Here is a 16,944-nt window from a genome sequence, read left to right on the forward strand (position 1 = left end):
TTACATGAGAAAAAGACAAAACATTTTCCTGGTCAGTGCCTCAACATAAAATCCATCCATGGAAATGGTCGTTAAGCTCTTGAAAGGCAGATCCCCAGCTTGTCCGTCTCGAGGGAGAGTGGGGCGGAAAGTGTTTACAACGCCAAGCACATCTGCACTACATTACAGCTACATTACAGCTCTGGAGAGGAGCCACAGAGATCTTTAACTGTTTCAGTTCTTCATCACCTAAACAGTGATCAGTCTCCTGCTGTCGATTCAGTCTCTCAACCACTGACGATTGGCAAAAATAAATCATCCGGGTGGACAGAAATGACAAATTCATTATATATTTACTGCTGTGTTTTTGGATGAAGTAGTCATGCCAAGCTGACGAGCCTCGTTTAAATCAGAGCTGAGAATGGAGTGGGTCAGTGCTAAGGGATCGTTGGGCATGACAGAAATGCAGACAAACAGAGCGTTTCACATAGCCTTTTAATCGCTCGATGACCAGCAGTCTGGTCAACAGATTTTATCATCCCTCTGGATTTGGATTTCTTTCCCCCTTTTTTTCCGAAATATAAGTAATGACTTCTCAACTTAATCCATCTGTAGTGTGTCAAGCCATTGCTTTTTTTCATATCCACAAGCTTGTAAGGAAATCTGACGGGTCCAAGAAAATTACTGTACTCTGGGAAGACAATTTCTTAAATGGGATTTGTGGTTCCTGGGCTCCTCCGGCATCAGTCCTAAGTACATCCCAGTATGTGTCCCTTCAGAGACCAGCTGTTTCAGGGTCAAAGCTTTGATACACTCCCACGCCCTCTTTCTCTTATATTCACCCAGTAATGCCTGCTATTCCTGTACCAGCCTCTCTCGGGATGAAAGCTCCGAACACACTCCCTGGAGATCGCTCTGTATAAATGCTCCCAAAAGGAAAGATCTGAAAATGTCCTCTTTGGGAAATGCAGTGTGATTATTCTCCGGGGGCTTTTATCCCCCATATACAGTAGGTGGTCTTATTGATGGCCTATGACAAAAAGCCATTGTTGAAGTTTGCTAAAAGCAACTTCTCTCTAGCCCTAAGGTTTTTAAACTTGATTTAAAGAAGCTTAGCCTCCTTGCTATGTGCTTCTTACTCACCATTATCCTAAGTTAGTTTCATATGTTTTCATTAAACATAATACACATTCTCAACATGAGATAAACCAGCAGTAAAATGAATGGCAGTAACGGACAAAATCTAAATGAACATGTCAATCTGTCAGAGGGTTTTTTTATTGAATGGGTGGAGTGCCACAGCTTGTCTGCATTCCTTATATCTAAATATAAACGTAGGCCACTACACCCTACTGTCAGTGACACGCGTAGTGGCTAAACCAGGTGTGGTAAACTATGTGGAGGTATTGTAGTGTGTCTACAGCTCATAAAACGTCCCAGTGAATGGAAGGACTCTGCCATGCCCGACATGGCCCCCTGTAGTGTGACTGGAGACCTACAGGCTTTCATGTTGCACCATGTTGAACTATTCAGACTTTAATAATAGCCTTGTTTTACTGGGGCATCAAGCATGTCCCGGGCTATAAAAAGCCTTTTCAAAGTTTTTTTTTTAAATACTGCTGATTAACAGCAACTGTGGCCACAGGGGACAATAGTGTAACTAATGGTAAATGAATACCAATACCAACAAAGCCACCTGTGACCCCACGTGACACCGGCTATATTTGCCGGTGTCGTCAGAGGATCTGTTCCCAGAATCTTCTCGCGAGCACACAAGAATTCTGAGTGACAGGATACTCTGGCGGTCATCCGGGACTCATAGAACCGTAGTTACAGACGTAACTATCGTTCTATTTCGTCCCTACTGACCGCCAGAGTTGGGTGTAACGCGTTACTTTGTAACCCGTTACTGTAATAATATTACTTTTGTCGGTAACGGAGTAGTGTAACGCGTTACTTTTATAATTCAGTAATCACACTACAGTTACTAACATTGCCCCGACACGCGTTACTTCGTTACTTTTATAAAATCAGTCATAATCACACTGACAGACAAGAGGGGTTTCCGCCGCAGGTTTATATGTACGTAATCTGCGCGATTTGCGCGTCCACATCTCCGCGTGCAGTGCTCCATAAACATGGCTGAGTCAGCGATAACTTTCGAGGGGTGGAGGTATGCCCATTATTTTGAGTTCGTCCGAAGAATAGACAGGAATGTGACGGTGAGGTGCAAACTGTGTCCAGGCCAGAAGCTGTTATCCACTGCTGTAAACACCACGTCAAACCTCAACAAACACCTGCAAAGAACACATGCTAAGGTGAAGCTAATAGCTAAGGACCCCCGAACCCAGAGTGAGGATGTTGTGAGTGCGCCGCCGCAAGAATTTGGAGGACCGGTAACCAAAGCAGAGATGGACAGGCTTGTAGCATCCTTCATAGTAGAGGTAATGTTGCCCATTTGCACAGTGGAATCACCATCGCATCGTTCAGAGATATACTGCGCAAAATACAGATAGCAGGAGACAGAGGACAGCCATAGTTAGAGCTATCTGGATCAGTCTTATGCGACAATGGAAACTGAACTAAAGAGAACATTTGAAACTTTAGCAGTCTGCGTGATCTGCCTGTAGGGAGGGGCGGGCCGGCCCTGCGAGTAAAGTAACGAGTAAAGTAACGAGTTACTTTATGTAGAGAGTAACGAAGTAGTGTAATATATTACTTTTTTTTAAAGTAATATGTAATATATTACTTTTTTTTAGTAACGACCCCATCTCTGCTGACTGCCAGAGGCGGTGCTTTAAGCACTGGATGACTTATACCAACAATGTCATGAAGAATCCAAGCCCTTGCACACTACTGGAAGCAGCGGTGCTCGGCAACAGGAGCACGCCCAAAGGATGGGGAGTGGCGACATTAACCCGATAAAACCTGGAGAATGTGCCAGAAGACGCCCACGACGCCGCGGCGCAGATGGTCTCCAGGGGCACCCCAAGATGTTGAGATGCTCCTTGTAGAGTGGCATCGCAACCCTGATGGCAGGGGGCGGCCACTGGCCCCATAGGCATGTGAGATGGTATCGACAACCCAGTGGGGCAGCCGCTGTTTAGAGAGCACAACCTCTTCTAGTGCCGCCATGGCAAACGAAGAGCTGCTCCGACTGCCGTATACAGGCAGTAGCATCAATATACGCCCTTGGGGCACCCACAGGGCACAGCAACTCCGACGTGCCGTTCTCCTGAATGTCAAAGCGGGCCAGCTGGACAGGCTGATTTGAAGTGGGTTTGTTGAAGCACCTTGGGCAGGAACGCCACCTTTGCCCAAAGGGCAACCCCTGAGCCATCGGAGTCCCACCGGGAGCGGGAGCGAGAGCACTGCCATCACCAGCTGAGTTAGATAATGAATCTCAATAGAACATGCAAGATGTTAGCCAAGCGGATGCTGCTAACAATCAAAGCAATGCGCTACCGGGACCGGTAGCGAGAGCACTGCCTTCACCAGCTGAGTTAAATAATAAGTAGAAGCTGCTGGGACTCCCAGCAGCTTCTACTGAAGCCTACCGAGTAAATCGCTAGAACGCCGACACGTCCTCATCTCCACCGCTCCCATGTTTTTTTTTGTGTTGCCATAAGTTATTCTCTCTCCGTTGGTGCGCGGGGCTAATGCTAATGCTAATAATGCTAATGCCACAAATACAATGCAATGCTTCACAAAACTTTTTTACGTTTTACGGGGCGTGGTTTGCAATTCGCCCAGCCAATAGAAATTGGTACTTTTTTGGTACCACCTCTCGAGCAGGCACTAAAAATGGGGGCAAAAGTTCCCGGCACTAAGTACTCTTTTTGGTGTGAACGCAACATAAGGGGTACTAACGGAACTAAACGGGAAAAGTACTCCGGTGTGAACGCGCCTTATGAAGACCCTTTTTGCTGAACGCTTCAGAAAAATCCACTTAGCCACTGTTCCCACTCCATGGTTTCAGCCTTTGACAATGACCCTTCAGATCAAGTGTTTATAGCTCAAGGTTTACAAAGCTGGTTTCGAGTCTTCGCTCTGCTTTAATTTTCTTTTGTCTTTATTCCGTTTTTGCTCGAAATGTACAATGGTATTGTGCTGTATCTGAGTATTCTCCAGGGTCTTTCTTTCTTTCAACATGCGCCAACATGGGCTTTTTAACCAATTTGTTCTCTCTTTTTCACAAACTTAAAGGCAGTAGCCAAGGGTCTCTACTTTCATCCAGTAAATTTCTGTCATCTTTTTCCTCCGTCTCTTTTAAAGGGAACAGCAGCCATGGACTGAGGAAAAACGGCCTGGGTTTAGATTAATATCACAACTCAACAGGTGACCCTTGACGCCCTCCCCCCCTCCCTTCCTTTCTCTCTCTCACTGTTTCCTTTTTTCCCTCAGTCTATCTTCACGGCTTTATCCCTTGCTCACACAGACGCCAACAATTCTGTTCTTTGTCTTTTTGCAATCTCTCTTGGTTACATCGCGCCCTGGTTTCAATCCTTTGTAAATCTCTGTCTGATTTGTAACATCTCAGTAATCCCATCCTTTCTTCCTTTAAAGCACTGAAAAAAGAAGGCAGCACATCTCAGCTAAAAACTGTTATGGTTTGTTTATTAATAATCTTTTCTCCTTTTAGTCTTCGACAGTTTCTGAAATATGAGCTAACCTCTTACTAACCCAGCTTTAGGACTCATGGCTCCTTCCGGCTCTAACATCAAGGCTTCTAATTCACATTTGCTTATTTTCACATCTTTCTGTGTTTTTGAAACTTATCTCGAGAAAATGACAACATTTAAATGTATGATTTTAAGGGACAGTATGTAGGATTTGGCGCCATCTAGCATTGCAATTGAAGATTGCAACCAACTGAATACCCCTCCAATGAGCCTTTACAATACTGCGATAACCAACCACCGGGTGGGTTTATATGCTTTTGTAACCACCACACTAGGCGAAACAAAATTCAAGTACCGGCTGGCGTTCCCAGTGAGCTTCAAGTAAAGTAAAAAATGTAAAGGCCATATCTGAAGCCAGAGTCTGGTTTGTCCATTCTGGGCTACTGTAGAAACATGGAACTCCGTAAAGAAGAGTTCCCTCTCTATGTAAATATAACAGGCTAGTTCTTAGCTAACCAAAACACATTGAATGTATTAGATGTACTTCCAAAAACATAGTCATGGATATTATATTCTTATTACATTACATTACATGTTACTTGTTAGACGCTTTTATCCAAAGCGACTTACATACTCAATACTGTGGGCAATCCCCACAAGAGCAATTTGGGGTGAAGTGTCTTGCCCAGGGACACAACGACATGCTGACTGCAGTGGGGTTTGAACCTGTGACCCCCTGATCCGAACACCTACGGGCCACACGACGCCACATATTTTGCTAATAGATCTTCCTGAATTCTACACACTGGCCCTTTAAGAGAAAGGAAACAAGTCTTCTAATTGACGATACATTCAATGTCTAAATTCAATACTTTGCTTGACTTTTTTTTCCACACCAACTATTTTTAAACATGTTATTTTAGGTAAAACACATAAGTTATAATGAGTTTGCTTTCACAACTTGCTTTAAAGGTGGAGTATGTAATTTATTTCAGAAACACTTTTTGTTATATTCCATGGAATGCTCTTAAAGGTGGGTTAGGTAATTTTGGAGAAACCAGCTCGAGTGCGCTAGAATTTGAAAATACACAACCGAAAAAAATCTGCCACTTCCTTACAGAGCCCCTCCTCCAACACACACGAATGCGCACATGACCAATGAGGGCACGAGATAAGTTTGTGCACAGATGGAAGGCTGACAGGCAGGTAGGCCATCCAGTTATTTTAGCCGGGCCGGCTAAAATGATTGGTCGTGCTTTTTACAGCGTTACGGCTTCCACAGATGACATTTTTTTATGGATTTATTGTCAAAGCATTTAATATATTCATTGCTATCGGGATGTTAAGAGCATTCCATGCAATATAACAAAAAGTGTTTCTGAAATAAATTACATACCCCACCTTTAACATCCCGATAGCAATGAATATCTTAAATGCTTTGACAATAAATCCATAAAAAAATGTCATCTGTGGAAGCCGTAATACTGTAAAAAGCACAACCAATCATTTTAGCCGGCCCGGCTAAAATAACTGGATAATACCTGCCTGTCAGCCTTCCATCTGTGCACAAACTTATCTCGTGCCCTCATTGGTCATGTGCGCGTTCGTGTGTGTTGGAGGAGGGGCTCTGTAAGGAAGTGGCAGATTTTTTTCCGGTTGTGTATTTTCAAATTCTACGCACTCGAGCTGGTTTCTCCAAAATTACCTACCCCACCTTTTAAGACTGCAAATAAAAACATCGTAATACATTAGTGTTTCATAAAGATGACCACTTTAGTCTACAAAAACTCATCACTCTATTAATATGTGCATACTGTAAAATATAAAATAGGTTTAGATAGTGACCTTGTTGGGACTTTGCTTTATAATGTAAAACATGGCAAATGTATTCCATTATAAGAATATTTCCATCATTGGAATATGATGAGTTTCCATCCATATTTTGAATAACTTGATAGTTTTTACATACCTTATGTACACAAATCTCCTTGATGTGGCTTAATGACATCAGTTACCTTTTAGTTTCCTGAGACAACCAATATCTTTTTATTTTTTTTAAATACTGTATTTTTTTTTAATCTTTAAACTTTGTTTTTATCTTTTTATCTATGCTGTCTTCCATAATTGACGGAATAAAACCAAACTGGGCAGCTCTAAAAGCATCAAATTAGGATGGATCAATCTTAAGTGTGATTACAACAATTTGCCCCCTAGAAGAAACGTAGGAATGACTCATGAAAGGAGCCATCGGGGCTTAATTGAGAGCGCTAGAGAAAGCTTGCAGCTGGAGTGCGAAGACGCTGGGATTTGTGTGGGTAGACCCATGCATGTCTGTGCACAAGTGAGAAGTGAACTTGCTCATATCAGACGTAAAAAGCCCTGATTTCAATTTATCTTTTATAGCTGCCAATTCATATTTCAGAAAAAAAGTATTTACAGGACATATAACTTGTCATTATGGAAACAGTTGGTGTCAAATCCCAAGGGAAAGCAGTGAAAAAATGATCTTACTGAAAGATAGTTGACATACATTATATGTTAAGTTATTTCAATGTTGTCAGTTTACTGTAGGGTTGCAACCAAAATGTTTTTCATCAAAAATCCATAATCTGTTATTTATCTTCACTATTAAGATGAAAATAGAAATAAAAAACTGTTCATCCCAGCTTCTCAGTTAAAGTCAAAGGTGATGTCTTTAATTGTCTTTAATTTCAAAACCCAAATAAATGTAAGTTCATATTTTATACAATGAGAAAAGCAGGGATATCCATATTTCTGCGTTACCTAAACAATACATTTATCGATTATCAAAATAGTTTTAGACTTATCGTCTATGGCAGCATCAGTTTGTTGTATACCCTGAATTGATATAATTAGGCATTACAAACCTTTGATCATTATTTCATCACTGAGCCAAACTTGTTTAATCTCAGACAGATAAACATTTAATGCGGCGCTGTGATGATGTTTATGAGTAAGGTCAGTGGGAGATTGCAAATGAATGCAGCGTGTGTGGAGGCAGAGCAGGAAGCAGAGTGACTCACTAACTCCGCGGCCCTGAGAAATCATCTGCCTCTGTCCAAGGTGCTGGAACACTTTGCATAATTTTCCTTCTTTTTCCTCCTCCTCTTCATCCTACACAGAACCAACTCAGATTCGGCTCTCCATACAAGCGCTATGAACCCAAACCCTCAGGACCCCTTTGGCATGAACCAGCAGATGGGTCGAGGTCCCTCCCTGCGCAATGGTGAGAGAAAACACACGCACACACTTTAAACTCCCTTAATAGACCTTTCAAATTGATTCTATATATTCTCTTTGAAATAGTCTCCACTGGAGAAATAGAATAACAAACTGTGACCCCTTCCATCAGGATATTTTTTGTTTATTGTTACTTAACCTGTTACGCACCATCCGCCCGGTACCGGGCGGATAAACGCGTCATTTGCAGGAAACAACGTCTAAGGAATCTTAATATTTAATAAACTATGAATGTTTTATATCCATGTAACGGGAAGAAACTCAGCTAACTGATCTTTTAAAAAAATAAATAAAAAAAAAATCCACAATGCTAGCACTCAGCCTCTGAATTAGCCACGAGCGAAAAGATGTAACCTAAAACGGCACTTAAACTCACAATAACTCCCTTATTACTTATCCTAGATGCACAGCCAACCACTCGTTTTTGTTCTCCTGGAGACACAGAATCTGGAGGTGCCCACCTCAACACTCAGTGATAAACATTTGCGACGCTATAAACGAAAGCGTACATCATAACATGTGGAGCTAGGTAGCTAGAAACGCTAACATGGCTTACCTTGGTCAAAACTGGTCTTCAATGGCATTAAAACGATAAAAAAAACGATGCTGCAGTTAATCCATAGGTTAATCCTATGTGTCTGTGTCCTCTTTGAAATGATTTCTGATAATCCATAAGCAATAAAACTGCTTTTTCGTTTCCAAATGCCAGAGCGAGAGATCGCTTCACTCTGGTGCACATTTACATGCGCGCAGCCCCCACCTTTTCTCTTCACAACGTGTGTGTGTGGGGGCCTCCCCCTTCGATTCTATTGGCTCTAACGGTCAGAAAGAGGTGTCAACCATCCAAATCGAGCAAGGGGGGCCAGAGATATGGGGAAAAAAACATTTTCACCCAAATCACCTCAGAGGTGGGGTGGTTTTGGCTAAACCTCTCTAAAAAGGTCAAATGTCACTTGTTTTGCATCAATCTTGATACAGGGTACTTATTATATGTTGTACTTTGGATTCCTAAAGCTTTTAGTCTACTAACCCATCATCCAAGGGTAGTTTTCACTATAAGTAAAAAAGAATATTTGGACGGACACTATAATTTACAGTTTTTTACTATGTAAAATCGGAATTTTCTTTAAAATAAAAAACATTTATATTGATTCTGACATTTCTACATCCAACTCACAGATGTAACCTTGCTTTGATAAAAGAAATTATTCATATAACCCTTTTAGAAGTTAAGTTGTAGTCATTTGTTTTGGGCATGTCATTTTCGAGCCTGAAACATGAAAAACAGGCTTGGTGCTTAACAGGTTAACTTGAATGTTTTGGTTAGGACTCGTTTAACATAACCCCCTCCCTGCCTGAAAACCTCCATTGGACTCTTTGTTTACTTCCATAACATAGTGACATCACTATGTAAGACTCACGCTTCTATTGGCTAGCGCTAAGGGGGGGCGGGGCATCTCTAAGCTGTTGACAAGATCACAACAGAGCAGGCCAGCTAACCAATCAGAGCAGACTGGGCTCTGGTTTCAGACAGAGGGTGAAAAGAGGTGCTGCAGCACAGGCTGTATGAGAAAAATAAAGAGCTTTTGAACATTAAAGCATGTAAATGTGTCAAAGTAGACACAAAATATAAATATGAACCTGAAACTGAGCATAATATCTGCTAGTTTCCCTCGCTTAAAATCAATTATAACAAGGCTATGCAGTCTCTTTTAAAAATCTTAAAAACAATATGTTTTATTTGAGGCTTGATTTTGGCATTATTTGTCACTCACCTGATGTGACATAAACCCGTGGTGTTCCATGGAGAGAGCATGTAGAGCCGGGCTCACAGGATACATTAAAAAATAGTAGGCAAGGTGAATATTCACAGTATGACACGTGCACCAGCAGCAAGGCATGAAACAGCCCGGAGAGTGTAATTAACATCCACTTATGTATTGAGACGTCACCACAAACACTCATTCAGTGCATTCTACTCTGCAGGAGAAAAGCAGAGCTCTATGTCATCGCAGCACAGAGGCAACATGTTTTTCTAGCAGACAGCCTCTCAGTCTCACGCAGTATGCAGGCTGCTCCTATACTGGGCTCATGTCATAGTAATCATGCTAGTTTATGATGTTTGCGTTTCTGTTCTGCAGGTCATTTATTAACAGAGAGCACAGTCCATGCAGCCAGCATGAGTCCTGTAAGCCAATCTGGGCTCATTTACTCAAATCACAATCTGCCGGCTTAAAATGTTCCATTTATACTCTTGGATTGTAATTGGTCCAAAGAAAGGGATCTAACTCTAAGTCAAGTAATTCCTCCATGCCTCTCTGCCTTCCTCCCGAGCTGTTTCCATCCCAGCGTCGTTGTGTTTTTGGCACTTTGTCTGATCTGAGCGCTGATGAGGTGTGGAGTGGATGAGAGGAGGGCTCTTGCGGCACAGCACTTTTCTCTGTGTTTAGCCAACAGGTTTAAACAGGATATTGCCTTAAGATCAGGGCCAAGAATGAGTTTCACATACAAACACAGTGTGGATATTTCAAATTACAACACGCGGTCTGTTGTGCTTTAACCCTCCTATTGTCTTCGTTTCCCCCCCCTTACTTTGGTGTTCACGGTCAAATTTGACCGGTCCTGTTTTAACAGCTATTACATTAACACAAAAACCATTAATCATCACCAAATTTCATTTAACACCCTTTCAAACTGTACATATTGTATCAGACTACTGGTATACATGAAACACTGCACTAAATATACAACGAATAGACACTGAACGTGTATTGCGTGTGCCAGGTGTGATCCATGTGGGGGGATGGGCACATAAGAGCGGGACATGTGTCAAATTGTTCTGTGTGTTTGTGAGTGCCAGGTGTGATTCACACGGGGGGATTGGGCACATAAAGGGTGGGGGGACACATCTAGAGTATGTGTGTGGGTGTTTTTGTGTGTTTTATCTGATCCGGATGGTTACCAATTCCTTTTCTTTATGGCAGTCATTTTTGACCGGGAACACCATGGGTGTTACAAAGTTGACTAAATCATCCAAAATTCTATGAAAGTGGTGATCAGCAATTGTATATGTTCAAATGTCTACTGTGAAGGATATCATAAAGCCTTAATGCAATCGAATTTAAAACAAAAAAGTTATGATTGATGAAAGTAGTAAATCGGTCAGATTTTACCCGAAGACAACCGGAGGGTTAAATGGTGTGTGTGTGTGTGTGTGTGTGTGTGTGTGTGTGTGTGTGTGTGTGTGTGTGTGTGTGTGTGTGTGTGTGTGTGTGTGTGTGTGTGTGTGTGTGTGTGTGTGTGTGTGTGTGTGTTGTGTGTGTGTGTGTGTGTGTGTGTGTGTGTGTGTGTGTGTGTGTGTGTGTGTGTGTGTGTGTGTGTGTGTGTGTGTGTGTGTGTGTGTGTGTGTGTGTGTGTGTGTGTGTGTGTGTGTGTGTGTGTGTGTGTGTGTGTGTGTGTGTGTGTGTGTGTGTGTGTGTGTGTGTGTGTGTGTGGTGTGTGTGTGTGTGTGTGTGTGTGTGTGTGTGTGTGTGTGTGTGTGTGTGTGTGTGTGTGTGTGTGTGTGTGTGTGTGTGTGTGTGTGTGTGTGTGTGTGTCAGGTATTCATGTTAGTAGTAAGTTGGTAGTTAAGTTAGATAAAGTTTGCTAAATTCTGTAATGCCTAATTTTTTTATTGTCCGACTTCCTGCATATATTACACATTAGTTTCAGAAAAGAGGTGCTGCAGCACAGGCAGTATGAGAGAAATAAAGACCTTTTTGAAAATTAAACCATGGAGACATTTCACAGTAGATTTTGGCGCAGTAGGTTAGAGCGTTGATCATCAGATCAAGGGGCGTTGGTGAACTCCAGTTCGAAACCCGCCTCGGCCGCCACTGCGTCAGGCCGTTGTGTCCTTGGGCAAGACACTTCACCCGAATTTGCTCCTGTGGGTAATGTCCACAGTAATGACTCGTACATGTCTAATATGTGTAATGTGTAATTGTAAAGCGCTTTGAGCACCTGCAAAAGCGCTCTAATAAAAAATGTGATGCATTATTATTATTATTAGAGGCACTAAATACACACATGAACCTGAAAATGAGCAGAATATGTCCTCTTTATTATCAAAGTAGTTTCCAATACATTATTTGCTGTGTGACTAATACATTAACAATGGAATTTTTGTTTCAGTTCTCCTCTTGTGCAGAGCCATTATAGTTAAAGTGTGGATGATTATGTTTCCTGTCAGGAGAACTGAGCTGCCTGTGGAGGATCACGTTGTATATACAGCTCAATCTTTCTGCATAGCCTGCTGTATATAGTCCAGCAGCACATACTACACATAGCTATAAGGGCTGTATATCCTCAGCTCCAAAAGAGACCGTGACACCACACTGGTTCATGTTGGGGAACGAGCAGTGCCGCCTGCTCGCTTACTCGCATGAGTGCAGAGAGCCGTGTACCCGGGGCCTCGTTGACACCTCTAAAGGTTTCGGCGGGTTTCGAGTGGTGTTAAACCCCGGCTGATTAAAGAAGCATCTAACTAGGAATTACAGCTATGAGTCACACTGTCGGGGTGGAAACACTCAGAGCAGAAGATACAGGGAGGCGTGTGGCGCAGTGGGCAGGTTCAAACCCCACTGCAGTCAGCATGTCGTTGTGTCCCTGAGACACTTCACCCCAAATTGCTCCAGTGGGGATTGCCCACAGTATTGAGTATGTAAGTCGCTTTGGATAAAAGCGTCTAACACGTAACATGTAATGTAATACAGACTTTTCGTTGGGTTTTCTTTTCTGCAAATTGGAAAGTCGTTTTTCCGTCCCAGTTGCCCCGTTTCCGTTCCAGTTGCGCCTCGGCGAGCTTCGCAGAGAAAACACCTTTTGAGGGGGAGATGAAACGATGCCAGACTATTTGTATCGCCTCATTGTCCCATCTGCTCCATCAGCAGGAGAGCTGCCTCTCAAAATGAATGAGCCTCAGAGAGAATGAGAGCGTGGAACGAGGAGGAATGGCTGGGCAACGGTTCAAAAGCTCATGCAAGAGAATGAGCAATGAGGAGTCTTAAATATCGAGAGAAACAACAAAATATTTCTCTAATAAGTAACAGAGTGCAGAGGAAGTGTTGTTGCTAAACACAAGAGTTAGACACGAACAGAGACAAGTTAAAAGGAAGGAAAGACAAATGTTTCTGGGATCAGTTCTACAGTGAAAAGGAAGGAAAAAGAGGCTCTTTGTGGTACCATAAAAACAATGGCCCTCTCTTTATTTCTCATCAGTCTATAAACCCCCCACCCAGCGCCCCTCCTCCCTCTCCTCGTCTCTGTGACTGATAACATGATGCCAGATGTCCAGCTGTTGTGTTTATGAAGCCACACAGTAATTGCAGTGTGTATTCCAAAGGGCCCGAGCGACACATCATTGTGCCAGACATGCCGGGATAATTCAAACAGATGTTTAACTTTGAAATATCCTTAAATGTTCATGTGTTTTTGTTTCTAAGTCCTTTCTTTATTTCTCCATCGATCATCCCGCCCCCTCTCCTTTTTGTTGTTTGTTTGTTTGTCTCGTGAAGGCTGGAATGCAGCCAGTGTAATTGAGGCGGAGGTGGACAGCTCCGGAAACGGTGAGTTGAGCATTCCGTCGGTAATGAAGAGATGATTTACATACGTTTGTCTGTAGAATATGTTTAATTTAAGTGTACTTTCTTCTTCTCTGCAGTCTTCTCCTTCCCCACGCTGAGTAACGAGGAGAATCTAATAGGTGTCAGTAAGCCCCTTCCCAAGCAGCTGTGGGAGGCTAAGAAGGTGAGACTCACTCCACTCGCTACTTCCTCCATCTGATGGTGCTTTCTGTGCTCACAATGACTGGAATCAGACAGTTTATGTATTTTCAGATTAGGACTGGGTATTAACAATAATCTGGTTATATTATATGTATTGTAATACAGTGGTTACAATTAAATGTCTTGCATTATGTCCGAGTAAAGGGGATATATTACCTTTTTTAGTGTAAATCCGATTTCAGGAAACATGCACACAGGTCGATAGTGTTATTGTATCACAAAACACACAATGTGTGAAATGTATTGATATTTCCTTCCATCCATTTTTAAGAATGGACACATTGATAGGTAATTGTGACACAGTAAATTCCTGCTGTGACTGTCATACACATGTCAGGCTACAAGTTGGACCAGTCTTTCTGCATGAGCACAAATAGATAATCAGCCAGCAGGAAAGAAACTACAATCATCAGGAATGTCAGCAGCCCCATGTCAAAGCCTCATGGTGAAATCGTCAAACTAGACGAGAAAAAGCACAAACCCTCTTTTTGTGCACTGTTATATTCCACATTAGATGAAACAAAAAGTTGGCCTGTCAGTGCTTATTTTCATTTCCAAGTATTAATGTCTTCTTGATTTGGACATTACTGTTTTTTGCTCAACCAATCCTGAGGGAAGGAAGGACGGACATTATTTTGGAAATGTGCAATGTTTTATTATTTGATTATACTTCAATAGCCTGATCCATCACAGAGAATCGGTGCCCATATAGACCATATTTAGCAGTCCAGGTATCAGCCATGACATGACTTAAACACATTCAAAACTATTTCTTTGTCAATGTCAGTGTTTTGACCCCCTTACATACTATACTATATTATTACATGGCTTAGTTAAATACTCGATTCTGATTAGTCAATTTGGACATTTCAGAGGTTGTTAATACTTGATAACACACAGCTGCTAACAAAATGATGACTGTTGCTTAGGAGAATCAAGGGAGAGAAGGAAAGAGGTTGGAAAAAAAACTGCGAACAAGGTTGGACAGTTACAGAAAACAGCGATCAGAGCTGCCTTCATTTTTTTTTTAAGTTGTTACCGCAGTTCAGCTGTTGGTACACTGTGGAACCAAGTTTTGGGTTTTTTCTTAAGGGAAGCAATACTTTTTAAGTTAATAAAATATTTCGTCGAGTCGGCGGTTTATTCAGTATGTGGCCACATACTCGGCTTCGAGTCGGGCTCCATGATCACCTTGTCAGTTGTTCTTTTTTCATTGCTGAAAATGTTGTGATAGACGGCTGAGTAGCAATCTACAGCAAGCTATTAACCTATACATAATAGTCCAAAGATGAAATGCTGTGTTCATTTCATTTGATCTAATTGTATTTGATGTGTTTCTGTTTCAGGTCCAGTCTCTGTCATCAAGGCCGAAATCATGTGAAGTGCCTGGAATAAAGTAAGTCAATGGGAAGGAGCTTTTTATCTTATTCATAAATAAACCTTTATCCTTTTACTCAACTGTTTCAAGATCATCACCATCAGTGTGATGTTACAAAGCCACATGGGCGGTAGATCACTGTAGCTCGTCACAAGAAACAATGGAATCATAGAGATCAAATGCCGCACATTCCCACCTCGTCAAACAGGATGTCTGTGTTCCTCTTTACAACTCCAACCCTTTTGAAATAAGAGGAACAGAGTCATTACAATCAGATTCCAAAGGCTTTGTTTTCCCAGTGCAAACGCCCTCCGGTGTCATGGCATGATTTAGAGGTAAACAGACGTCTCCATTTTTACTAGCAATTCATTAGCTCTCCAGCAGCAGTAGATGGTCAGGCTTTATTTCGAGTTAATAATAAACAGAGAGCAACACAGTACAGCTACTGGGCCTCTATTTCATGTTGTCCGTTTTTCTGACAGAGAGAGAGACACTGTTTGTGTGTTTTTTGGACGAAAGTGTTTGTTCATTGTTTTGTGTTGTGCCAGTTTCTGTGGGTACAGACAACAATGAGTCACTGTCGCTGCTCGTATGCTGCTAATGCGGCATATGAGCACAAATGGAAGTTAGAGAAATATTGGAGTAAATGGGGAGTGGGTGGGAAAAACAAGAACAAGTGGATGGGAGTCAAAGAAACGTCTTGTCAATTTGAAATGGCATCTGCAGCACATTTAATGACCATGCATTCAGTTATGAGCAATATATTTACATGAATTTAGTGATTTACTGATGAGTCACAAAAGTTTTCTATTTGCATTCGCAGCATATTCCCGTCCCCGGAGCAGAACCCGGGTCTGTCCCAATACCAGGGTTTGTTAAACACCGGGGGCTCCCTGCCCGACCTCAGCAACCTGCACTTCGCCTCCCCTCTCTCCACCCCTCTGGACCCGGAGGACAATGGAGGGTACCCCAACCTCAGCGGGGGCAGCAGCACCGGAAACCTGCCAGCAGCCATGATGCACCTCGGCATCGGCAACTCGCAGGGTGGGTGAAGCACGTCTTTTGTGTTTGTGTGCATGCTTTACACCCTGTTGGACTTATGTAACCCTTAAAAAAAAAAGCACTATCTACTTACAACTTTAAAGAGGAAAGAAAAGTATGAAAGAATGCTTTCAGAGATGTTCGGAGTAAAAGCTCACCTGATGTTCACATTGCTCATATAGACTCCATTCTTCTCTGCTGAGGTGTTTAACTGTCTCCTCTCTAGCCACCATTATTTCCCCCTCTGTTTCCTTAGCAAACTGTCAATCAATAGGACACATGTTTTTTCTTTCTGTCACTTACAAGAATGTGTCATCTTGCAAGATTTGGGCGGTTGCCTAGCAACACAACTATAATGATAGTCTGTCTGTCATTCCTTGTGTTATCTGAATTTACTTGTGCCGCATTTCCACAGCTCGGTAGAGCACTTCTTGACTGGCTTGGAGACAATATTTTTTGTGGCAAAAGTTGAACATTTCCCTTTGGAGTCATCTCGCTTAAAGGTAGGGTAGGTCATTCACTTCAGAAACACTTGTTATATTCCATGGAATGCTCTTAACATCCCGATAGCAATGAATACATTAAATGCTTTGACAATAAATACATACAAAAATGTCATCTGTGGAAGCCGTAGTACTGTAAAAAGCACCACCAATCATCTGAGCCGGCCCGGCTAAAGTAACTGGATGGCCTACCTGCCTGTCAGCCTTCCATCTGTGCACAAACTTATCTCGTGCGCGTTCGTGTGTGTTGTTCTTCCATTCTACCCTACCTTTAAGGTTCTAAGCGGGCTAGGCTTGTCGCAGTACTCTGTATTGCAGTACTCACATACACTGAT

The 16,944-nt window shown here is 42.2% G+C and overlaps 1 protein-coding gene across 2 annotated transcripts in view; it reads left to right on the plus strand.

Annotated features, from left to right (window-relative positions):
• The window catches only part of crtc3 (CREB regulated transcription coactivator 3), a 44,655-nt gene that overhangs the window by 21,053 nt on the left and 6,658 nt on the right, over positions 1 to 16,944 (plus strand). The window contains exons 5-10 of one of the 2 annotated variants that reach the window (XM_034116456.1): positions 4,255 to 4,317; positions 7,745 to 7,848; positions 13,418 to 13,468; positions 13,564 to 13,649; positions 15,034 to 15,083; positions 15,889 to 16,109. In XM_034116456.1, coding sequence (XP_033972347.1) covers positions 4,255 to 4,317; positions 7,745 to 7,848; positions 13,418 to 13,468; positions 13,564 to 13,649; positions 15,034 to 15,083; positions 15,889 to 16,109 — 575 coding nt within the window. The remainder of the gene's footprint in view (positions 1 to 4,254; positions 4,318 to 7,744; positions 7,849 to 13,417; positions 13,469 to 13,563; positions 13,650 to 15,033; positions 15,084 to 15,888; positions 16,110 to 16,944) is intronic. The other variant, XM_034116458.1, reaches the window with a different exon arrangement.

This window comes from Trematomus bernacchii, unplaced genomic scaffold, assembly GCF_902827165.1.
Source record: "Trematomus bernacchii unplaced genomic scaffold, fTreBer1.1, whole genome shotgun sequence".
Taxonomy (NCBI): Eukaryota; Metazoa; Chordata; class Actinopteri; order Perciformes; family Nototheniidae; genus Trematomus; species Trematomus bernacchii.